General features: G+C 42.4%; 1 protein-coding gene across 6 annotated transcripts in view; it reads left to right on the top strand.

Annotated features, from left to right (window-relative positions):
* TCAIM (T cell activation inhibitor, mitochondrial) overlaps positions 1–25,254 on the top strand; it is a 51,683-nt gene that overhangs the window by 8,209 nt on the left and 18,220 nt on the right. For 2 of the 6 annotated variants that reach the window (XM_008260359.4, XM_070051042.1), the window contains exons 3-6: positions 2,224–2,359; positions 6,594–6,747; positions 12,370–12,622; positions 21,691–21,813. In XM_008260359.4, coding sequence (XP_008258581.1) covers positions 2,224–2,359; positions 6,594–6,747; positions 12,370–12,622; positions 21,691–21,813 — 666 coding nt within the window. The remainder of the gene's footprint in view (positions 1–2,223; positions 2,360–6,593; positions 6,748–12,369; positions 12,623–21,690; positions 21,814–25,254) is intronic. The other 4 variants (XM_051852593.2, XM_070051044.1, XM_051852592.2 and 1 more) reach the window with 2 other exon arrangements.

Below are 25,254 nucleotides of genomic sequence, written 5' to 3'. Positions count from 1 at the left end.
TCAGAGCTTAAAATAGTGTAGAAGGAAGGGGAAGAATGGAATGATCACTGGGGGCATGACTGGTGGGTTTTTTAAGGTGTGATTGGAGATCAAGTTGGAAAGGCAGATTGGGGCTCAGATACAGAGTTGTAAGCAGCAGAGTGAGCAGTGAGTGTGACTGCAGCCTGTGAGGAGCCTCCCCAGAAGTGCACGTGAGGAAAATTAACCTGCCACGGTGTGCGGAATGCTGAGAGACAGAGACAGGAGAGTAGACCAGGTAGGGGCTGTGCAGTGAGAATGAGTGGCAGCAGAGAACATGGAAAGAAGCGTGGATTCCCAGGGCCTGTAAAATGAGAAGTTTCAAGACCAACTGAAAACAGCTGGAGCTGGGGAGTCAGCTTGGGTTTTGAGCTTAGCAACACTGATTAAGGTGGCGCCACAGGGACCAGAGTAAGAAGGTGACCCTGCACCCAAGCGGCTGACAGCCCCATGCCCCTGTGCCCAGGCTGCATTTAGAAGAAAAATGCCGGCCGCTGTGTCTTTTTCAGATGTATAAAATAGGAGAGGACAGCAGCAGAGCTCTGTTGCCTGTCAGACACCTGGCAACAGAACCCAAGCTGAGGGATCAGCAGAGCTGTCTCTGTCCTTTACTTGGCCCAGCTCTTAAGGAGGCCCCTAACCCTGGGCTTGCAGTTTTCCTTGCTGTTCAGACTCCTGCTGTGATCCTTGCTGTACTGCCTGTTGACTGACTTTGACAGGCCGAACCACACAAGGAGACACAAACAAGTAACCTGAAAATATGTTGGCAGTCTCCAGGTTATTAAAAGATCGCCAGAAGTGGATATAGTCTGTACCATTTTTAAAATGTTAAAACTTTTCCAAAGACTCACACTCCTATTGTAGGAGAATAAAACTGTGCACATTGTCAAGAGACTCCTGCTTAGGATGTTTTAGATGGACACGGTAAATTATTACAGCAGTCAGAAATAAGTGTCACCAAAAGTGCTTCCAGAAATTCCATTTGGACTTGAAAGTAGTACTCTCTATAAACTCAGAGTGGATTGTGCCAAAATTAAAAAACAAGAATGAGGCTGGCACCGTGGCTCAATAGGCTACTCCTCCGCCTGCGGCGCCGGCACACCAGCTTCTAGTCCAGCTCGGGGCACCGGATTCTGTCCCGGTTGCCCCTCTTCCAGGCCAGCTCTCTGCTGTAGCCTGGGAGTGCAGTGGAGGATGGTCCAAGTCCTTGGGCCCTGCACCTCCATGGGAGAAGCACCTGGCTCCTGGCTTCGGATCAGCGCGATGCACTGGTCGCAGCACGCCGGCCGCAGTGGCCATTGGAGGGTGAACCAACGGCAAAGGAAGACCTTTCTCTGTGTCTCGCTCTCTCACTGTCCACTCTGCCTGCCAAAAATAAATAAATAAATAAAATAATAAAATTAAAAAAAAAAAAAAACAAGAATGTCAGGTTATCCAACTAGAACAATTTTAGCATGCTAGTAATGAGGAAATGAACTAAAAGACATCTTGTGTCTTTTTTTTTAATTTATTTATTTATTTATCTATTTATTTGAAAGGCAGAGTTACAGAGAGGCAGAAAGAAATCCTCCATCCACTGGTTCACTCCCCAAATGGCTGCAATTGCCGAAGGTGGACTGATCCAAAGCCAGGAGCCAGGAGCTTCTTCCTGGTCTCCCACATGGTTGTAGGGGCTCAAGCAGACCATCTTCTACTGCTTTCCCAGGCCATAGCAGAGAGCTGGATTATAAGTGGAGCAGTGGGATGCCAGCACTGCAGTCAGCAGCTTTACCTACTATACCACAGCTCCGGCCCTGTGTGTCTCTTTTTAGATACTATGATTCTCAGTATTTTCTACTACAAATAAAAAGATGCTCTTTTGGACACTGAGGTTTTTTTATCTGAAGAAGAAAATTATAAAGAAAATTGTCATCATTTCAGTGAAACCTGTTCATATTTCAAAATGGACTATTAAGGATAAATGTTGTTATTATTTCGTATTTCTGATATTAGAGCCGGAACTTAAGCCACCATTGTAGAAACCATGAAGCACTTTCTGTCTGTTAAAACCAGCATATTTCAGAAAACCACCAAATTTCTGCCTCATTTCTCTGGTATTTTCTAGGCATGTTACTTTCAGTGTTACTGTCACTTATAAATCAGGCACTTGTGTGTGCATGTGCGTGTGCAACCTCATTGAATAATCAGTCCGTGTCTTTTCGAAAGGCTGTGTCTAGAGAAGATGTTCCCACACTCCTTTCTGTACTCAAGAGCTCTGTCAGGAGCTGAAGCCGTCAACGCCTTGAGGCCGTTCTACTTTGCAGTGCATCCAGATTTCTTTGGCCAGCACCCCAGAGAAAGGGTAATCATTGACTTGTCTCCTAACTTCTAGGCCATGTGTCTGCTTAGTTTATTAACCTTTGATACAATATAATACAAATAGTTGTGGAAGCTTGCAGTATTCTGTCATGGTGATATAAAACAAAGCTATGAACTAATCTGAAATATAGAAAATGCTACCTTGAAAATTAGTAAATTTTCAAATTAATAAAATTAGTAAAAAATTGAAATACTGAAAATTGAAAATATATTGCTTTTTGTAGGAACTTTTTGTTGTTTTGAACTCAGGATGGTCAATACAAAGGCAGATGCTGTGAGATTACTTCATTGATTCCCTTTGTCTTCATCAATATTGACACATGATTTAACATAAAAAGAAACTCTTGAAAATTAGAACATTATTTTATTTCCATTTACAGCAGAAAATAAATCAGTTTTTGCTTCTTTGCTGTGGGAAAATATTCTGATTATGATATTGCTACACATGTTGGCTATTCAAAGTCAGAACCTTCCTAAGTAATCACTAAATTGAATCAACAGGAGAATGTCCATTACCTTGGGAATGTGTTGATAATTTAAAGTTTTTAGGGACCTGTGCTGTGGCATAGTGGGTAAAGCTACCACCTGCAGTGCCAGCATCCCATATGAGCACAGTTTGAAACCCCGCTGCTCCACTTCTGATCTAGCCCTCTCCTATGGCCTGGGAAATCAGTAGAAGATGGCCCAAGTCCTTGGGCCCCTGCACCCACATGGGAGACCCGGAAGAAGCTCCTGGCTCCTGGCTTTGGATCTTTGGATCGGCGCAGCTCTGGCCAGTCCAGCCAATTGGGGAGTGAACCAGCAGATGAAAGACCTCCCTCTCTCTCTCTCTCTCTGCCTTTCCGTCTCTCTCTGTGTAACTCTGACTTTCAAATAAATAAATAAATCTTTTAAAAAAAGTTTTAGTACCCAACATGCATGGAAAAATCAGTCCAAGTGTAGAGGAAATACAGATGCAACCAGAGACAAAGAAAAAAAAGCAGACTCCTCCTCCCAACACAGACCTTGAAAAGTGGCTGCTTGCAATTAACTAGTGAAGCAACTGCCCACTGTTATCTTGTCTAGGGAGAGAAGAAGTCCTTAGCTCTGCTCCTGTAAACTCCAGTCATAAATCTGTCCTCATAAATCTGCCCCTGGTAGCTCTTTTACAAACATACCGGACCTACCAACCATTGGAAGTGTGGTCCTAAGTCACGCATACTGCAATTTAAACCCACAAACGCTGTTACAGCTAAGGTGTGACACATGAACCTATAAATATTGTAAGAAAACTTGGGATTGTTGCTCAGTTCTCAGGAAATGATTCCAGCTGAGCCCGCAGGCGTAATAAACTGCTTGATCCTCCATTGTCTCTGGTGCCTGTTTGAATGGAGAGATTTCCCCCCCTAGGTTTCTGTAACACAAGCAATAGTTGCATCTTTTTACTTATTTTTTTCTTTATTTGAAAGGCAGAATGACAGAGAGAGAGAGGGAGAGATGGAGGGGGGCGATAGAGATCTACCTTCCACTGCCCTTCATGCCCTCAACAACTAAGGCTGGGCCAGGCCTAAGCCAGGAGCCAAGAACTGCATCCAGGTCTCCCACATGGGTAACAGGGACCCAAGCATTTGAGCCATCATCTGCTGCCTTCCAGATTCATTATCAGGAAGCTGGATTGGAAGCAGAGGTAGGACTCAATCCAGGGCACTCTGAAGTGGGATGTGGGGATCCAAACAGCAGCTTAACCCACTGCACCACACGTATCTTTTTAAACTGAAATTTCTTTCTGTTGTGAAATAGCAAGCTTGGCTTGCTTAATAAACCCTGCATGTTCCAAAGGCCTGGCTTCGGTACTAACCCTTGGATGACTCCTGGGAGGAGAATCCTCAGGCCTTCGAATACACTGCTTGGTAAGAGTGCTTCTGTGTGCCTGATAATCTGAGCCAACAATGTGACTTAGGGCGAACACCTATTTTGTTCACTGGGGCCTTGGGTCTGTATCAGTTTGACCTCTGGCAGGGCTGTACACTGAGTATCTATGGTCAGTCCCTTAGACAGACAGGGACTCGCAGCTAAAACGCACACATACAAGTTTGGTGAGCTTTCCTGTTTGACCACACTTCCCATGTCCTGTCACATCATCGCTAGGGGTCAGATCTCCACCGTGAGATGACAGCTGGAATGGCACTGGGTTCCCCTGGAGTTTTCTGTGTGCACCTTTTCCCATTGCTGAGTTTCCCTGCATCTTTTTGCTGTTCTAAACCATGCCCTTGAGTTTTCACAGTTGTTTCCCAAATTCTGTGAATCCCTCTAGCAAATCCTTGAACCTGAGTGTGGCAGAACAGAGCGCCTGGAGTTTCCTTGTTCTGGGAAACCCACGTATTCATTTGCTTTTTCAGCCCATGTTTACTGAGTGCCTCCCCTGTGCCAGCCTTCACACCTACCCAGCGTCCCATGCATGGCTTGCCGCTGACTTTCTCATGCAAGTGGCGCTGTGCAGTGGGGCTCTCCCAGACTGTCCTGTTTAATACTGCAACCCCACCCAACCCTCCTTTGCAGCATTCCCTCTCCCGCCTCCACAGTCCTTTTTCTCTTTTGTTTCCCTTCTCCTCACCCTGTTTTCTTATTTATTAGATGTACTCTTTCTTTTTCTCCCTTCACTAAAATGCAGGTTCCATGAACTCAGTTGACTTCTTGTCATCACACTTAAGTCTTGTCTGGCCACAGAATCAGGCTCACAGTCCAGGATCCCACAGTAATGCACAGTTTTGTTTTGTTTTGTTTTGTTTTTAATCTTAAATTTAATCTAATTTTAAAATATGTAAAACATTGGTAAGTTTCAAATCAAAGCACAATGCAGTTTACTGAGAAGTCTCCCCTCCCTGTCTCCTCTCTCCCTTCCTATTCATTTCCTGTAGATAATCCTTTCTGTTAGACCCTGCATTGTCCTTCCTGTGTTTCTTTCCAGACAAAATACAAACATGTGGCCTTCTGGAAAAACAAATGTAATTAAGAAGATTTAGTCTTACACAGACAGAAAATGGCCCTCACTTGTTTACAGGTCTCATAGCCCAGAACGTTATATTATTATAAATTTAGCCAACAAAAATAAATGAGTGTTTCTCCTTTCAGATGACTCTGTGTGCCTGAGAAGAGACTCAGAGTGAAAAAGCAGCAGTTGTTCAGGCCGGTCCTCTTCCTCTGCGGAGCTGCTCCTGAACTAAAGCACATTCTTTTTTCCTCTCTTAACACTATCCCCTGGAGAGGCAGATGTTGTAGTGCAGCAGGTTATGCTGCCACTAGGGACACCCACATCCCATATCAGAGTGCCTGAGATAGAGTCCTGGCCCCTCCACTTGCAATCCAGCTTCCAGCTGCTGTGCCTGGGAGGTGGCAGATAATGATGCCCCAAGTCCTGGGCCTCTACTGCCCATATGGCACAACCAGGTAGAATTCTTGGTGTCAGACTTTGGCCTGGCCCAGCCCTGGCTGTTGCAGCCGTTTGGGGGAGTGAAAGTGTCTGTCTGTCTCTGTCTCTCTCCCCTTCAGATAAATAAAAAAAAAAAAATCATTGAAATCAGTCCATGTCAGTTCACAGATACCTTCTACATCACATTCTTTCTCTTTTTATTTCTCCTGTGGTTCCTTAGTACTCCACTAAGTCAGAGGACCCTAATTTATTCAGGCACTTGCCTATGGATGAGCCTTTAAGAGCTCTTTCTATAAGGAGACGTTAGCCTTTTTACTACACAATAAACTGCAGATATTTTCTCCTAGCTGGCTGTTTGCTGTTTGTCTTCTAGTGTTGCCTCCTGTGAGTTTTTTTTTGTGTTTTGAGTTATTTTATTTCTTACATTAAAAAAAAAAAAAAAAAAACTCTGTGGTCTCTAGAGCTATTGCACCATTGGATAGGATAAGCCTAGTTACATGACTGGATTTATCAGTCATTTATTACTTTCAGATAGTTCAGCAGTTAGCCTTTCTCAACACGAATTTAAAAGGGCACTTGGGTAGTATCTTCTCTGAGCACTGTGGTTAGGGGCTCCTGTGCCCCTGTGGAGTTCAGTCCATGCCTTGTTGTTGGATGTGGATCCAGTTTTATCTTTTACCAAAGAGCCATGAAATCCCAACACTTTAGAATATTAAACTTATTTAGTATTCTCAGTAATGTGTTTAAAAGGTCATATATAATTTCCCCCTTGTTCTTTGTGTAAATACCCTTAATATTTTTTTTCCAGGAAGTCAATGAAAATTCTCTGAAGAGATTAAGTGCCTACTTAGAAAACCTCCAGAAACCAGGCTTCAAGTCTTTGAAACCCACTCAGCTTACATTTTATATAAGAGAAACAGACCAGAATCCCTCTGATGGCCAGGAAAACCTTAGTACTTCCGGTACATGTTTTTATTCCTAGTGGGTCCCTCGCAAGCTTCTTGTTAAATGTGTTTATTAATTTTGACATTGCCAGAATACCTTTGTATTGAAGCGTGGACATAGAAAAAGAACATCAGTCAGTTGATAGTTTGGCTAAAGTCAGATTCTGTGGCTGTGTGTGCGTTTGTTTGCCAAACTAAAGTGTTCCTATTTGCTCCTTCATATCTGTGTGTTTTAAGTGCTAAGGGTATCTTTTACAGTCTATATTTTTAAAAATTTTAATTATTTTAATTTTATTTGAAAGGCAGAGGGATAAGAGTGGCAGACAGATATCTTCCATCCAGTGGTTCACTTCCCAGATTCCCACAACAACCAGGGCTGGGCCAGGACGAAGGCCCAGATCTCCATCCCAGCCTCCCACATGGTGTGGCACATGGGTGGCAGGGACTCTACTTGAGGCCATCACCACTGCCTCCCAGGATGCACATTAGCGGTTAGGTCAGTCAGAAGTGCAGCAGTCAGGACTCGAAGCAGGCACTTCTATAGGGGACGCAGGTGTCCCAGGCAGAGACTTCACCGCTGTAGCAAACGCCTGCCCCTGCAGTGTACCTTTCTAAAAATACAGCTTGCATTCCCTTACAGCCTTCACAGGACCCTGCAAGGATAGCACTGTTTGCCCAGTTGTAATTTAGTGAAATTCAAAGACTTTCCCAAGACCATAGAAATAGAATCTGGGTCTTGAACACATGTCTTTTAACTCTAACCTTGTTGTTTCTAAGATTAAATGAATCTTAACATCCAGACTTCTTTCCAGTACCTTTCTTCACTGCTTTTAGTCCTGATCCAGTGACGCTTAAAATTAGAACAAATATTTAGGTACAGATCCCTAAAGGCCTTTTGTTTCCCTAAGTATACTTCCTTTTTTGATTGTTGAATAAACAACTGTTTTTAGAATAATCTTTAAATTAAAGATCGAGTGAAAACCTTCTGTGCATTCAGGCTAAGACAAGTAGAAAAGGCACTGTAATCTTATTTTTAGCAAACTGTTACACATTTCCAAATTTGGTAGGTCTTTTGAAACCTAGGATCTATTTATTTCTAGCTCTGCCAGTGACTAACTGTGTGACCTGAACTTCTGGGTCTACATTTACTAAAATGAAGGAGTTGGGTTCTTTGTCAAGGTCATTCACACTGGAGATCCTGAGTGTGGCTACCTAATGTATGCCAGTTCTCAGGACCTCGGATGAGAGGAGGAAGAACTTGACCTGAAAATAGGTTGCAGACAGCTTCCCACCAGGCTCTCCAGGGACTAACATTTGATAGATAGAATGATTGGCCTGCCTTCTCCCATTCTCCCGTGACTGAATATCACAAATTCCTTCCTTGCTAGTATTTCCACTTACTCCAACTGAGAGTTTTATTAAAAATAACTCCTACTCTTCATTATTCAGAGACTACAAGTCAACTGGTAGGCCTTTTGTAAAGGAACAGCTGCACCAAGAAGGCTGTCAGTAGTAATAATGACAGTTATTTGTCTTCTACACCGCTTTGTTTGGAAATGTAGATAACCATTATTGATTTAAACCATATGCACTTGCTGTTCTTAGCCACTAGAGTCTGTGAGGAATTGAAACACTCTGTTTGCTGGCCTACGACCAAAGAACCATATAGATTAGTGCTCCTGTTAGCAGCAGCAGGGTTAGGCCAGGAGTTAAGGACACGTCATTTTTAGGCGTATGATCTACTGAAGATTCCTGGTTTCTCCAGGAGGAAAATGGAATTTATGGAGGTAAAGTACATCCTGTATGGCTTTTTAAAATAAAAATATTATCACGAGCCTGTTTTTATTTGTATGTGTTTGGGAGAATCAAGCTCATTTCTACAGCCACAGCTGCTACTACTACTACCAGCATCAGCTTAAATATTGAATATAGATGTTAAAGAGTAAACTGAATATGGAAGCTCAGAGTGACACTTGGAAAGTTTCAGCAAGTCAGGGACAAAACTGGTTACCAGAACTAAAGTTTCTTCATTCCTAACCCAGAGGTTGATTCACAGACTATGTATCTTCATTCTTTTTTACAGATACCTCTATTAGTCATGTTTGCTTTGCCTTTAACACAAAGATTGGTGCTCTGACAAAAATTTAAGACTTTTTATTCTTTAAAATTTTTATTGTTCATAAAATTAGAATAAAATGTTTTTCTAGTTTTTATGTTTGGAACATTAAAACTCAATCAGGCTTTCACTGATAATTAAGAAGGTAGTAAAGTAAAATGTTTGCTAGTGATTATTTTAAATATTGATTTATTTGAAAGGTAGAGAAATACAGACTTATCTCCCACCCACTGGTTCATTCCCCAAATGCCTGCAGCAGACACAGGACTGAACTAGCCTGAAGCCAGGAGTCAAGAACTTAATCCAGCTCTCCCACATGGGTGGCAGGGACCCAAGTACTTGAACCTGCTGCCCATGAGGGTTCACCTTAACAGGAAGTTCAAATGAAGAATGGAGCCAGGACTCAAACCCAGTCACTCTGGTGAAGGCTGCAGGCATCCCAAGCAACAGCCTATCACTGTGTCAAATGCCTTCCTCCTGATTTTTACACTGAAATTTCAACAGCAACTTTGGATCATTTATACAGTGAAATCCTTCAAGACATAAATGGTTTCTTCAGCTCTACATCTTTTTGGTGATCTATAAAGAAATAAACCTTATTTGTAGAATAAATTATAAAACAAGGATTTACTAAGAACTCATTGTGAATTAATGGTAAAACAAATAGCTGTAGCCAGCTCTGGATGAGTAAAGACAAAAGTCCTCTAATTTTAGTTGATGATTAATTTTTAAATCACTCATAAAGCAAAAAGAGATCACAGAAAAATGAAATTAGAAATGGTAGAAAACATGCAACATATATGACAAAGATGATGTTAGTATATAATGAGTTCTTACAAACAAACAAACAAAAAAAAAAAGCAGTCTCCATTACAAAAATAGGCAAAGGCAAATAACAAACCAAGAAATAATGCATAAAAGAAGCCACTATAAGTATAAAAATGTATACAGTATTCCAATGCAAACTGAAATAATTAGGTACTATTTTTTGCCTATTAATATTTTTTCTTTTACTGATAACACATATGGTGAGAGTATGCTTTCATACATTATTGGTAGGGGTGTAAATTCAATTAAGCTTTTTCTAGAATGCAGTTTGAAATTATCTCTGCAAATCTAGAAAATTCCTCTTCTCAAAATGTCTCTTAAGGAACCATTAAAGAATATGTTCAGGGTGCAGGTGATTCACCTGGCAGTTAGGACACCTGTGTCCCACACCTGAGTACCTGAGTTCAATTCCTGGTTCCAGCTCCTGACTCCAGCTTCCTACTAGTGCAGACCCTGGGAGATAGTAATGATGGCTCAGGTAACTGAGTTCCTACCACCCCTTTGGGAGATCTGAATTGCATTCCCCACTCCTGGCTTCAACCTCCACCTAGTCCTAGGCATTGCAGGCATCTGGGAAGTAACCACACATAAGTTATCTATTTATCTTTCTGTTCCTCTCTGTCTCTCTGCCTTCCAAATAAATTTTTTTTAATTTTAAGGAATATATGCAGTCTTATAGAAGCATTTTTGACTGTATGGCTGGCTTTTCATTAGGTTAAGTAATTAACCAATTAAGATAAATTAAGTGGGGGGCCAGTGTTGTGATGCAGCAGATCAAGCCACTGCTTGCAATGCCAGTGTCCCATATTGGAGTACTGGTTCAAGTCCTGGCTACTTGGCTTCGAATTGAGCTGCCAGCTAATGTACCTGCTAAGGCAGCAGAAGATAGCCCAGGTACTTGGGGACCTACCACCCCTGTTGGAGGCCTGGATGGAGTTTCTGTTCCTGGCTTCAGCTTGGCCACGCCCTGGCTTTTGTGTCTTTGTGGCCGTTTGGAAAGTGAACCAACAGATGGAAGATATCTCTCTCCTCACCCCTCTCTTTCTCTCTCTCTCCCCATCTCTAATATTCTGCTTTTCAAGTAAATAAATCTTTTTGTTAAGAAAAAAGATTAAATCTGTGTGGAAAGCCGAGCTGGTATCTCTAAGAATGATTTAAATTGTGCTTTCATCAAAGACAAAACACATCTAAGCCTTGTATGGAATAGAGAAAACCTGAAAGCAAGTTGTATGTCCATCACTATAGGAAATGTTAGATGATACTATCATTGTTACAAGGACTAGACAAGACAGTAGCTGTTAAAAAGAATGAGGTTGATTTAGTCATTGAATGTCAAAGGGTCACCATTATCAAGTTTGAATTAACCTGTTCAAAACCTACACAAAGCAACTTCTGAATAATCTATTCAAGCTGAGTAGATGTGTGCTTGTGTTAATGCATGTGCATATGTTATATACGATACACACGTAGAAAAGATCTCCACATGTGCTGCCCAGTAGAACTTTCAGCAGTGGAGGAAATGTCCCATACCTCTGCCACCCAACACACAGCCCCATGTGGCTACTGAGCACTTGAAATGTGGCCAGTAAGACTGAGAAACTGAACTTTAGATTCGTTTTAATTTTAATGAATTTAATTTTAAATAGCTAAGTATGCCTCATCGCTAACATACTAGTGCAGATCTGGAAGAATATGTGCCTGTTAGAGTGGTCATATCTGATAAAGGCATAAGATTCTAAAGTTATATATTTATAGATACATAGATAAATATATACATATATATTACTATTTGTCTCTCTAGTTTTACAATAAGCATGCACCTCCATACTTCTTGTGTAATTTTCAGAGCTAATTAGAAACACTTGGCTTGGTGTCCATTCACTCTTCATTCTTGACCTCCTGTAGCCTGTGTTTCTTTACCTTGGCATGGTTGGTAGGAATGCTGATTGAAAAGATATCTAAATTCCCTAGAAGCTTGCCTAACACCCAGTAAATGGAAAAAACAAACCAACCAAACCAGTGGGTTTCCTTTCAGTAACTTAATTGAGATTATAAAATTTAGCCCAACATTAAAATTGGATTGTGAAGCACTAAATTTTACAGAAAAAGTTAAATCATTCCTCAAAATACTGGATTACTAGCTAGTTAGGTGGGCAGATCTGAGGGCAGTCTCTTGTAATAAAAAGAAGATTCAAGATGGGTTGCTGTAACCACTGAGATTAGATGACATGGCCCCCTCCTCATCTGAGTTACTGTCACAGTGCAGGCACTGTCCTCCTTCTGTCTCTCTCTCTCTCACTCTGTGTGTGTGTGCATGTGTGTGTATTAGAAACTATCTTAGGTGGACACCTGCTCATAAGAGAGCGCCTTTGTCTCATAATAAGAGAGACCATATTTATGGGCAGTATTGAAAATATCCTGAATCCCCTTCTTAAGCTGGGAAGAATTTGGTTATTGGTGCTAAACTGGGACAGGGCGCTGCCAAGAAAGGAATTCAGGAAAGTAGAAATCATGTGGTGCCATTTCAGAGAAGCCAAGTAATTCTCCATTTGCAGATGATTTACAACAGGATGAATTTAATCAGTGACGGAATGTTCTAAACAGATTTTGATTTTATAAATGTTGCATGAAAAATATTTTTAAGGTAAGGCAAATAATCATCTGTATTAATTGTTTGGGGGAATTATATTCTCTAGGATTTCGAGCAGTCAAATTTACTTTGCACACCAGAGATCTGCTAAGCACAGTATTATATATTCTCAACTCCTGCAGTTTATCTGTTGAACATATCCAAAGCTTGAACACTAATGTACGTTCCCAGCCTCTCAAAGAAGTTAAAAGGACGTCAGACAGGCCCATCAAGTGGGACAAGTCTTACTACTCCTTCACTGGATTTAAGGATCCTGATGAAGACCTTGAGCAAGTCTCGAGAATGGAAACAACCTTAACGTACGTAAAAGTTTTCATTTAACACAACTGTCCTCCGTGGTTCATCTTTAAAGTCTAATTTTCCAGCATGCATCTTTTCCATTTGGTTTATCCAGGAACTGTTAGGAAGAAAGAGGATCCATGTTTCTTACTTAAAATTGCCAGAATACATCCAACTGCTTTTAATTTTTTAGTTTTTGATACCAAACACAAGCAAGAGAGATTGTTTGAAGTTTGTTTTTTGTTTTGTTTTGTTTTGTTTTGTTTTGTTTTTGACAGGCAGAGTGGACAGTGAGAGAGAGAGAGAGAGAGAGAAAGGTCTTCCTTTACCATTGGTTCACCCTCCAATGGCCGCTGCTGCCGGCATGCTGCGGCCGGCGCACTGCGCTGATCCGAAGGCAGGAGCCAGGTGCTTCTCCTGGTCTCCTATGGGGCGCAGGGCCCAAGCACTTGGGCCATCCTCCACTACACTCCCGGGCCATAGCAGAGAGCTGGCCTGGAAGAGGGGCAACCGGGACAGAATCCGGCGCCCCAACCGGGACTAGAACCCGGTATGCTGGCGCCGCTAGGTGAGGATTAGCCTATTGAGCCGCGGCGCTGGCCTGAAGTTTTTAAAATTCTATTTTTAAAGTATTTTAAGCTTCTTTACATGTTAGGCATTTCCAGTTTTTTGTTTTTTTGTGTGTGTGTTTTTGTAGAGCTCTATAGTAATTTAATGTATTGATCTGTACATAAAGAAAAGTTCATTGGAGACACTGTTTAAAAATACCATCCTAACAGAGATTATTGAGAATTAATAATTCTGCTAAATCTTAAAAATCATGTATAAAATATTTCTTTATCCTTTGGCAAGCCTTGCTTGTGAAGCCACCATTCATGCTTTTTGAGTCATTTCTGCTCTCTAAAGAACAGGCACACTGTGCTTCTACAGTTGAATCTAAAGAGCCCAGTGACTTACTGAAAGATTGTCAGGCACTGTAGCACAGTAAATGATCCTTGATCCTCCCCCAGTTCCTGTGTGGATTATCCACACAAACCCTAGCATTCCTCCCCTGTTACCCAGCTAGATCTCAGTCAACAAGCGAAGGCAGGGTGTGGCTCTGTGAGACCCATCAGCCTGCATAGCTGATAGATAAATCACCTCCTTTGGTCTGTAGACAAACTGAGATGAAAACAGGCTTGGGAGTGCGAATGATAGACCAGAAGTAACAAGAGAGTAAGAAGTGAGAGTAGTAGTGAACAGCAGTCACAATGGCATAGATGCTGATGAATTTAGAATTTGATTTAGGAAGACGGAGGAGACGGGACTGCAAGTCAGTTGCACAGAGGCTGCAGTAGGAGCTGAGCTAGAGTTCGGTGAGCGTGAGCTAAGCCAGATGTGCTCAGCCTCGTACCTGTTGGGATCCAGCACCTGAAACCTCTGCTCACACGCTCATCATCTTACTCTGTTCCCTAGCATTGGGAATGCATGGTCTGAAGGGTACAGACAAAAAGTGATATTGGATAAGTCAAGGCAGAAAAGCAAAAATGGCTTTGTTAAACCTTTACTCAAACTAAGGGGTTTAAGGATTAAGTATTGGGACCTGCACTGTGGCGCAGCAGGTTAAAGCCATGGCCTGTAGTGCTGGCATCCCATATGAGCTCTGGTTCGAGCACTGGCTGCCCTGCTTCCAATCCAGCTCCCTGCTAATGCACCTGGGAAAGCAGCAGGTGATGGCCCAAGTGCTTGGGCCTCTGCACCCATGTGGGAGACCCAGAAGAAGCTCCTGGCTTCTGGCTCCTGGCTTTGGGTCCCTGGCTTCAGCCTGACCCAGCTCAGGTGTGGCAGAAGCCTTTGTTAATTAAACTTGTTTCTAACTAACCTGATTATAAAGTTGTGGTAAAGACTTTCCCAAGGTCAGAAGAAGAAAGGAGGATCCTGTCCTGGGAATGAAATGTAGTTGTTATCTGCTTGCCTGTGAAGTTATTATCTGCTTAGGTTCCAGCTTATTAACACTAAGGGATGGCTAGACAGCATAGGGCTCAGTATGTGTGTGGAAAATCATCATCAGTAACTCCATATTCATGCTGCATACTGCATCAATTGCTGTGGCTGCCATGTAACATTAGAATATCCAAATATATGCATGTAACCATACAAGGGAGAAAAAGAAGCTAAAACCATTTATAAGGAAATACCCCTCTTTGTTCAGGGTTCAGGCTTTTGGATAAAAAAATTCCACCTGGGCCTTAAGCCAGCATAAATAAAGACTACTTCCTGTTAAAGGCCTTGGTGTCTTGTCTCTGTACATGAATCCTGCTACACCAGCTATTGTGGACATTTGGGAAGTGAACCAGCAGATAGAAGCGCTCGCGTTCTCTCTCTCTCTCTCTCGCTCTCTTTCAAATAAGCACATACATATTTACCAAAAAATTAAGTATTTAAGAATGGCAGAGAAGCATCTAGTCTGTGTTTTATAGTTGAGTGTTTTATAAGGTACGATTTTGATCTGGAGCTACACGTGCAGCTGTGGTGAAAAGTTTGTCCTACAGACCCAGGAGTAAGAGTTAGCCAGCTGGAAAAGTAATGAAAACTGCAAAAGGCCAGTTCAAGCAAGTACATGCTGTTCAGCTAGGTTCCTTCTCTAAGCTGGGTATTTATAATTTCTTTGTGTGTAGTTCATCCAGTGGAATTCCCAAGTCTCTAATAAGACTTTCCTACATTATATTTTATTACATTATACTAGATAGTTCTTATAAATAGGGATGATGTTTTAATCATCCCCGTTTATTATTCTACTTCCTAGACTCATAGAACAGGGCCAGTATTTTTATTGAACTGAATTGATGACCTGTGGAATGAATGTGAATGTGACAAGAGAACTCAGGATTTACTATGGAAATGTAAAGTAGCTAATGCAGGCGAGAGCGGTAAAAGTGACGCAGCATTGAATGTAGTTCATTTAGCCATTCACTAGAAGATGTGTGCTGATTTTAGCTGAGATACATTTGTCTCAAGGAAAAACTTCTGCGTTTAGACAAGTTTCTTTTTACTCTGGATCTTGATTTACTCCAAGATAAACTTTGTTTTAAATTCAAGCTATCATTTATTTACTTATTTGAATATGTATTATTTATTTGAAAGGTAGAGTGATTGGAAAAAACAGAACAAGAGAAAGAGATCTTTCATCTGCTGATTTACTCTCAAATACCCATAACAGTCAGGGCTGGGTCAGCCCCAGGCCATGACCCAAGAATTGCATCTGGGGTCTCCTACCTTGGTGGCAGGAACCCAACTACTTGGGCCATCATTTGCTGCCTTCCCAAGTGCCTTAGCAGGAAGCCTAATTGGAAGCAGACGACCCAGGACTCAAACCAGCACTCCAGTATGAGATGCAGGCGTCCTAAGTGGCAGGTTAACCCAGTACCTAAAGAGCACTCTGCCCCAGGCCCTCATGCTGACAGTTAGCAGGACAAGCTCAAAGAATGCATTTCACTTGTTATCTACCCTTTCAGAGGATATCACCTTAAACAGTGGAAATTGAGCAGTCTTAATTTGTTGATCATTGTTTTCTAATCTAGTTGTCAACAGCTGTTTATCTTGACAGATTAGGTTAACCCATTATTAGCTACCTAAAACCTTTCTTTTCTTAGCTTCATAAAGTAAAATTAATAATGATATAACATTATAGTAGATGGTATGTCTAGTCTTTTAAAATGATAATTGCATTTATATTGTTTTTATTTATTTGAAACATGACACAGAGAGAGATCTTCCATCTGCTGGTTCACTCTTCAAATGCCCATAGTAGCTTGGGCTGAGCCAGGCTAAGCCCAGGAGACAGGAACTCCATCCAGGACTCCCACGTGTCAGGAACTCAAATACTTGAGCCATCATCTGCTGGCTCCCAGGTACAGCAGCAGGAGGCTGGATCAGAAGCAGAGGCAGGACTTGGTCCCATGTTCTCCCATATGGGACGTGGGCATCTCAGGTGGTGGCTTAACTCAGCATCACTGTTAAGCCATTACTTACAATGCAAGTATCCTATATGAGCGCCAGTTGGAGTCTCAGCTACTCTGCCTCTGATCCAGCTCCCTGCTGAAGTGCCTGGGAAGGCAGCAGAAGGCGGCCCAAGTATTTGGGTCCCTGCCACCCATGTGGGAGACCTAGATGGAATTCCAGGCTCCTGGCTTCAGCCTGGCCCAGCGCTGGCTGTTGTGACCATCTAGGCAGTGAAACAGCAGATAGAAGATTTCTCTGTGTCTGTAACTCTTTCAAAATAAATATTTTTTTTAAATGGACAGAATTGAAGGTAGAAGCAGTTATATAGTAATATTGAAAATGTCAATACTTCACTCACAATAATGTAACAACCAGACAGAAGTAATTGAATAAACCAACTGTGCATAATAGACACAGTACACTCTACCAAAAAAACCCAATACACTTTAGATTAATGGGAATGAGGCCGGCGCCGTGGCTCACTAGGCTAATCCTCCGCCTAGCGGCGCCAGCACACCGGGTTCTAGTCCCGGTGGGGGCGCCGGATTCTGTCCCGGTTGCCCCTCTTCCAGGCCAGCTCTCTGCTGTGGCCCAGGAGTGCAGTGGAGGATGGCCCAAGTGCTTGGGCCCTGCACCCCATGGGGAGACCAGGAAAAGCACCTGGCTCCTGGCTCCTGCCATTGGATCAGCGCGGTGCGCCGGCCGCAGCGGCCATTGGAGGTGAACCAACAGCAAAGGAAGACCTTTCTCTCTGTCTCTCTCTCTCACTGTCCACTCTGCCTGTCAAAAAAATAAAAAAAAAATAGATTAATGGGAATGAAAATAGCATACAGCACACAGTACAACACATGGGAGGGAACACAGTACTAAGGAGGAAATTTATGGCTATGAATACTTCATAGAAAACAAGGAGACATCAAGTCTACAGCCTACCTTTACAGCTTACATGTCTCAAAGATCAAACTAAACCCAAAGCTAGCAGAAGAAAGGAGATACTATTCAAATGGACATACACGAAATAGAGGGAAGAAAATGAAGAAAATCAGTGAAGCCAGAAGTTGCTCTTTGAAAAGAGAAAAAAGCGGCCAGCGCCACAGCTCAATAGGCTAATCCTCTGCCTGCGGCGTCAGCATACCGGGTTCTAGTCCCGGTCGGGGTGCCAGCTCTCTGCTATGGCCCTGGAGTGTAGTGGAGGATGGCCCAAGTCCTTGGGTCCTGCACCTGCATGGGAGACCAGGAGAAGCACCTGGCTCCTGGCTTCAGATCAGCACGGTGCGCTGGCCACAGCGGCCATTGGAGGATGAACCAACGGTAAAGGAAGACCTTTCTCTCTTTCTCTCTCTCTCTCTCGCTGTCCACTCTGCCTGTCAAAAAAAAAAAAAAAAAAAAAGAAAGAAAGAAAGAAAAAAGCAACAAGGATTGACAAACCTAAATTTAGTTGGGCTAAAAAAAGAGACTCACATTACTGAAACGAGACATCAAAGTGGAAACATTACTAATTCTACAGAAGAGTATAAGAGTACCATGAGCAGTTGTATACCAACAAATGGATGACCTAGATAAAGCAATTCTAGAAACATAAAAACCGCCAATACTAAGCCATAAAGAAATAGAATATCTCAATAAGCCTATAACTAGTCAGGAGATTGCTTCAGTAATTGAAAATTATTATCCAACAAATAGAAGACCTGTATCCAGTGGCTTCACTAGTAAATTGTGCCAAATATTTAAAGAAGAACTAACCCCAATCCTTTTCAAACTTACCCAAAAAACTGAAGAAGGAATATTTCCTACCACAGTCTGTGAGGCCAGTATTAATCCTGACACCAGAGTCAGAGAGTGCAAGCAAAGAAAACTGCAGACCAGTATCATTTATGAACACTGATGCAAAATTACTGCACACTGTACTAGGAAAACAAATTCAGCAACCTGCTGAAAGGATTACATACCAAGACCAAGAGAGATCTATTTATCCCTCGGTTACGAGGACAACTTAACACACAAAAATAAATCCATGCAGTATATCACAGTAACAGAATGAAGGAAAAAAGAAAACAAATGACTGTCTCAAATTTTTGCAGGAAAAGCATCGTGATAAAAATTCAGCAGGGTTGGAATAGAAGGAAATTATGTCAACATCATAAAAGCCATATATGAAAAGCCCACACAGCATACTCAATTTCACATTATACTCAATGGTGAAAGACTAAAGTGTTTCCTCCAAGCTCAAGATCAAAGCAAGGATGCCCATTTTCACCACTTCTGCCCAGCCTATAACTAGAAGTCCTAAGCAGAGCCATCAGGCAAAGAGAGGAAGGGAAGGAGGAAAGGAAGGAAGGAAGGAGGGAGCGAGGGAGGGAGGGAGGGAAGGCAGAGGCAGGAAGGCAGGCTATTTACTGGAAAGGAAAAAGTAAATTCTCTGTCCACAGGTGATCTACTCTTATATGTAGAAAACTCTGAAGATTCCATACACAGGCAAGTAATAGGGTAAATGGGGGAAATTAGACACAGGCATAGAAATTATTATACAGATAGTCTGAATGCTTCAAAAAGAGATGCTGAGAAAGTACTATGGCCAACTATGGGACAAGAATCAACGGAGAGCATACCCAGGAAGGTTTCAGAGGAAAAAGTTCTTGACTGCCAGTTTGTTTTCATCCTGAGTGGAGGAAGACATCACTCAAAGATACTTAATGGGAACTCCCATTGCCACATGGTTCTGTCTCCTGGACTGTGAAAACAGCTCCTTCGAAAGGAGTTTTCCTTTCCTGCAGCCTGGAATCTGTATTCCCGCTAATGCGCATTCTCACTTTATGAAAGGATTTTACCCATCACTCCCCTTAACAGCTCACTCATCACTCAGAAGAGCATTTCCAGTTTGTAGCCTGCAGCTCCCCAGATCTTCACGAAAGTTCTTTCATCATTTGGTGAAGGTTTCTGGAGGAGAACAGGGAATGCCAGTAACAGATTTTTAGCAGTTTTTCAAAGATGGAAAGCAGGTGGGATCAGAACTGTGGAGAAACAAGCCAACCTAAAGGCCCACCGTCAGCTCTAGAATTTTTTGTCCTGGAAGGTCCAGCCAATGCAGAAAGAAAAGGAAGTGGGGAAAGACAGAAGCATAATTGAACGATTTATGATTGACCCCAAGAAAATCCAAGAGAATTTTATTTTCAGCAATCTTGTTTGGCAACAGAGGAAGCCAGCGCTATCTAATATAAGCAGAAAATAAATGACAGGGTTATCAAGTGTCATGTGTTGTTCACAGGAGGATTGGAGAACATGGTTAAGAAAAGGGCCTGCTGCCTCTGAGTGCAGGGAGACTCCCATTTTGCTGGACGTGGTTTTGTGCGGAGTCCTGCTGTAAGAATAAAGCTATCTACCTATTGGAATTGTTTTACCAGAAGAGCAACACAGGGACCTCTGACAGTGAAAAGCTAATAGACACAAAAAATAATTCTGCTGTTTATCTCATCATGACCTGATATTTAGGGATGTAAACAAAGACAGTCTCTTATGTAACTATAGGATAATTGTAGAAATCAGGAAATTAACATTTGATTGTGGCAGTCTTAGCCCATTTCTAGCTCTTACTGAACTGTCACTCATTTTCTGAGCATCACTCTTTATTAGGCAAAGAACATCTTGGCTTGTGACCCCATTTGGTTCCATTTCTGTTCCTCTTCTTTAACCAGAGTATTTCCTCTACACTGTCTTCTCTTTCATTACACCAGTGAGTACAAACCAGTTGTGCTGTAGAATATTCCTTGTTTCTTCATGATCAGAGGTTATTGAGCTTCTCGTCAAGAATAGCACAGATGAGATGAGTGGTTTTCATGGCGGGTTTATGTGGTGATACTAATGCGTCATTTGATTAACGGGATGCCTCACTATGTTCTCCACAGCAAAGGGAATTTTTCTTCATTTCATGAGATATGTAGGGCCACATAGATATGCTTTTCCTCTTCAGATTTCCCCCTTTCCCCTGGCTTTCATAGCACTTGAGTCTTGTCTGGGTCACAGGACCCTGCTGGCTGATGAATATCAGTTTCTTAATTTCGTATGCTTTCAGGTGGACCTCTCCAGCCCTCCTGTAGGGACCCAGAGATCCTGAGCAGTAGCAAGCACACCTTGTGTCGTGGTGATTACAGCTCTGAGTGAGAGATGGCTTCCAGGGGCAGAGCTGCACTCTGGGCAGCCATGCAGGCTGTCTTGCAGCTCTTTTCTGAGAGCTGATCCCTTAAAGCATTGTTTTGTATTTATTTTTTCGCATACACTGTTAAGGCGAATAATCTGATAAATGCAAAGTTAGCATCTTCCTGTGGAGCCTGTTACACACCTGTAGTTGAGACTGGGTCTCAGTGGGCATTTGGTTGGATGGAAAGGACTGGAGGGTGCATGAGCACTGGGGTTATAAGGAGACCCACCTGGACAGACAGATGTGTTTGGAGACTTTGGAGCAGAAGGACTGGATTGCTAAGGGCTGACCAGTGGGAGGACTTGGGTAGTGAGACGAGGAAGCAAACCTTGTGAGCTCCGGCTACTCACATCCAAGGTCAAAATAAAGGGAAAAGCTGGATTTCCCCCACACACACACACAAAATAACCTTTGGTGTATTCCTCTTTACTGTCTCCATTCTCACTAGGGACATCTTTTGAGTTTGCCTTTTATACTTTATCACCTTGACCAAAATGTTCTTTGTTTCACTTGCTGTATAGTTATTATTGATTCTACCCTACATGTTTATGGCTGACCTAAGTGAACATCTGTCATAGCCTACTGAAAGTGACAACAAACATGAGAGGTTTTGAAGCATCTATTAATTCTCCTGAATTATCCCATCTCTGGAAATATGATGATAGATGTTATTAAAGTTTAATGTTTTGAATGTAAAGGAAGTTGTCATCACTGGGAAGTGATCAGACAGGTGCTGACTGTTGTCCAAGCAAGGTATCATAGAAGTGGATGTTTCTCTAGAAAAACAGACTTAGGAAGAGGAGCTTTCGATGGAAAACCTGACGTGAGGCAGTGCCTGCATCTTGTAATGGTAGATATGTTTGTATTGTCACTAGTCTTTGAAAAGCATCCATCTCTGTTTTTCCTCTCCAGATCCTGGTTAGATAACAATGGAAAATGTGCTGTTAAAAAGCTGAAGAACAGTTTGCCACTTAGGAAAGAACTAGATCGTTTAAAAGATGAACTCTCTCATCAATTGCAACTCTCAGATATCAGGTACTGCAGAAGAGAGAACCTAACTTAGAGATGAAAAACACGTATTTGCATCTTTATTCTGATAACTAAATTTTCTTCACTTTTGTGAATGCATGTCCCTCTAAGTAAGAAAACTTTTACTAACTTCTTGTTTAAAATCTTAGAAGTGGGGGCTGGTGTTGTGTTGTAATAGATTAAGCTACCACCTGTGACACCAGCATCCCATATGGATGCCAGTTCGAGTCCCAGATGCTCCACTTCCAATACAGCTCCCTGCTGAGGGTCTGGAGAAAAAAACAAAAGACGACCCAATTGCCTGGGCCTCTGACACCCACGTGGGAGACCTGGATGAAGAACCTGGCTCTTGGCTTCAGCCCAGCCCAACCATGGCTGCTGCAGCCATTTGTGGAGTGAACCAGCAGATGGAAGATCTCTTCCTTTCTGTGTCTCTCCCTCTCTTTCTGTTTCTCCCTCTCTCTGTAACTCCATCTTTTAATTAAATAAATAAATATTTAAAAAAATAAAGTATTGGAGGTGGCAGGGAGCAGGCGTTTGGCCTAGTGGTGCAGATGCCCATGTCCCACACTGCAGTGGTTCTAGTTCTAGCTCCTGACTCCAGCTTCCTGAGAGTGCACACCCTGGGTCGGAGTGGTTATGACTCGAGTACTCAGATCCCTGCCCCAATGCTGGATTGAGTTCCCAGCTCCCAGCATCAGTGTGACCCAGTCCTGCTAGGGGCATTCGTTCTCCCTCTCTCTCGCTTTCTGCCTCTTTCTCGTTCTATCTGTCCCTCTCAAATAAATAGAAAATGATAAAAATAAAATCTTGAAGGAAGGTTTAAGTATTGACATTGTTAGCATAATAGTACAACCTTTTTATATGATCGATCTTATAAAAAAAAATTCCTTTCCATAGACACATGCAAAAAAAATTATGTACCAATCATGTAAGACTGGTATTTGAGTTTAAAAAGAAGGGAGAAGAAGGTGGGCACCGCGGTGCAGCAAGTTATCAACCCGCACTCGGGATGCCTGCATCCCATGTCAGAGCGCCAGTTCAAGTCCCAGCTCCTCCGTGTCCCATCCAGCTTCCTGCTGATGCATCCTGGGAAGCAGTGGGTGACAGGTCCCTGTTTCCATTTGAAGACCTAAATGGAGTTCTGAGCTCCTGACTTCAGCCTGGCAGCTCCAGCTGCTGTGGACATTTGGGGAGTGAACCAGGATATAGAAGATTTCTTTCTTTTCTGTCTGCCTCTCTATCTATCTTTCTCTTTCTCTGTCTGTGTCTCTGTCTCTTTCTGCCTTTCAAATAAAATGTCTTTTTAAATGAGAAGAGAGAAAATAGATGGTTTATTCTTGTTCTATGTTAAATAACAAACTTCTTAAATAAATTTTCATAAGCTTGGAAATCACAATTATATAAAGAAACCAACTGAAATTACTATAAAATAGATTTAACAGTTCTTAAACCTGTACGGAAAGGAAAAGGATGAAGTGAAATGATTCATTCATGGGACGTCTGCCTTAGAACCCTGAAAATTGTCACCCAGCCTCAGGCTTGGACACTTCTGTTACTTTGTGCTGTGGCCTATTCTGTTGTTTTCAACCCTGTCAGGACTTTTCTTGTATGAGTATCAAACCAAACAACTCTCCAAGTACCAGAATGGCGCCTTTCTCCTGGGCCTTTCGAGCGCAGAGCATTTACAAGTTCTTTCTCATGAGACACCATTGTTGATAAGCAGAGCCTGTGGACCTGCTTTCTCCGGGGTGTTTGAATTTACACTGACAGCTGCCCTTGGATCTTCACATTTGTCACTTCTGGACCAGATGTTGGTTACTGGGCTCTTTCAGTTCCACAGTACACTCATTTTGTAAAGCTTATGACACAAGTGAATGTGCGTGAAAGGCACACTGGGCCTAGACAGATTTCATCAACATCTGGGAAACACACCTGTTTTCCAACAATGTGGAGAAGTTCCCAGCTGGGATTCACACTGTGATGAACATCAGCAGAAAGAACCCACGTCAGCACCAGCTCCTTGGGGTTCTCAGCTTATAAAGAGTATAAAAGGGGCTCTGAGACCAAAATAGTTTAGGACCACGAACTTCAGAAGGAGTCTCCACTTACTGCAGAATTAGCCAGTGCTCCAGCCAATGGCAGTATGGTGATGAAGGACGTTATTTTTAATTCCTAACAGCCTGTATGAGAGACCATGACACTTAAGCTCTATCCCTAAACTTTTTTAATTTTCAGATAATCCCAAGTTAATGTTAATTCTCTGAAATTAATGCAGTTTCTCAGCTGTGGTTTGAAGGAAGATTTATTTTTAAATCTTTAAATTTTGTAAAGAAATGGTTGGCCTTTGATCAAGAAATGGGCCTCAGAACCGATGTGGGGAGGACATGATGCCTGGGGCCTGCTTGAGTGCCTCGTGCTGTCACGTATGTCAGCTCTTCAGCTGCTGCATGGATGCCAGTGGCACCCCTAGGAAGCCTGGAAACGGGTTCAGGGTCAGGGAGCCAGAAACTTGCAGAACCACAACTCAGGGGTGGGTTCCTGATGCCACTCGAGACCAGGCCGCTTTGCATGCCACAGCACTGCCTCTGTAACATGGCAGCAACATCAGCTTCAGTCTGTCACTGGGATTTACTCTTAGCCTGTAACATGAGCAGATGACATAATGTTGTCAAAGTCACCTTTTTTTTATTTATTTGGAACACAGAGAGAGAAGGAGAGAGAGATCTTCCATCTCCTGGGTTCACTCCCCAAATGGCCACAATGGCTGGAGCTGGGCCGATCTGAAGCCAGGAGCTTCATCTGGGTCTCCCACATTGGTGCAGGGACCCAAGGACCTAGATTATCTTCCACTGCTTTCCCGGGCACATTAGCTGGGAGCTGGATCAGAAGTGGGAGCAGCTGGGACTCGAACTAGCGCCCATATGGGATCCCGGCACTGCAGGCAGAGGCTTAACCTTCTACACCGCAGCACCTACCCAAAGTCCTTCTAATTGGAATGCCTAACTGGCAAATAATTTAAACAGAGTGTCCTCAGTGTCCAGTATGGAGGGAAAAAAGATGCTTTCAAAGTTTTTCCCATTTCTTCCTCACTTTTTGGATAATATTTATTATTCTTTTTTTTGAAACACTTAAAAACAGAAAACAGAGCTTATCCATCCACTGGTTCACTCCGCAAATGCCTGCAGTAGCCTCATCCTGTTATTTTAAAATAGAAGCAACATAGTGTATCTTCTTTTAAATTTTTGGATATCTCCACATAGTCTACAAGGGGGTCTTCAGTAATTTCATGGAAAATATGGATGATGAAAACTTTTTTGTACCAAAACAACTTATATTTTAATTCCATTTTTCCTTCTCCTGTACGTCATTTCACCCTCTGGTAAACAGTTCATTTCCATTTGGCTGCTTTTTTAAGTTGGCTGTGTGCAGCACTGGCTTCCTGGA

This window comes from Oryctolagus cuniculus, chromosome 10 (assembly GCF_964237555.1).
Source record: "Oryctolagus cuniculus chromosome 10, mOryCun1.1, whole genome shotgun sequence".
Lineage (NCBI taxonomy): Eukaryota > Metazoa > Chordata > Mammalia > Lagomorpha > Leporidae > Oryctolagus > Oryctolagus cuniculus.
Note: the sequence above shows the minus strand (reverse complement) of the source record. Positions and strands in the feature narration are given on the sequence as shown.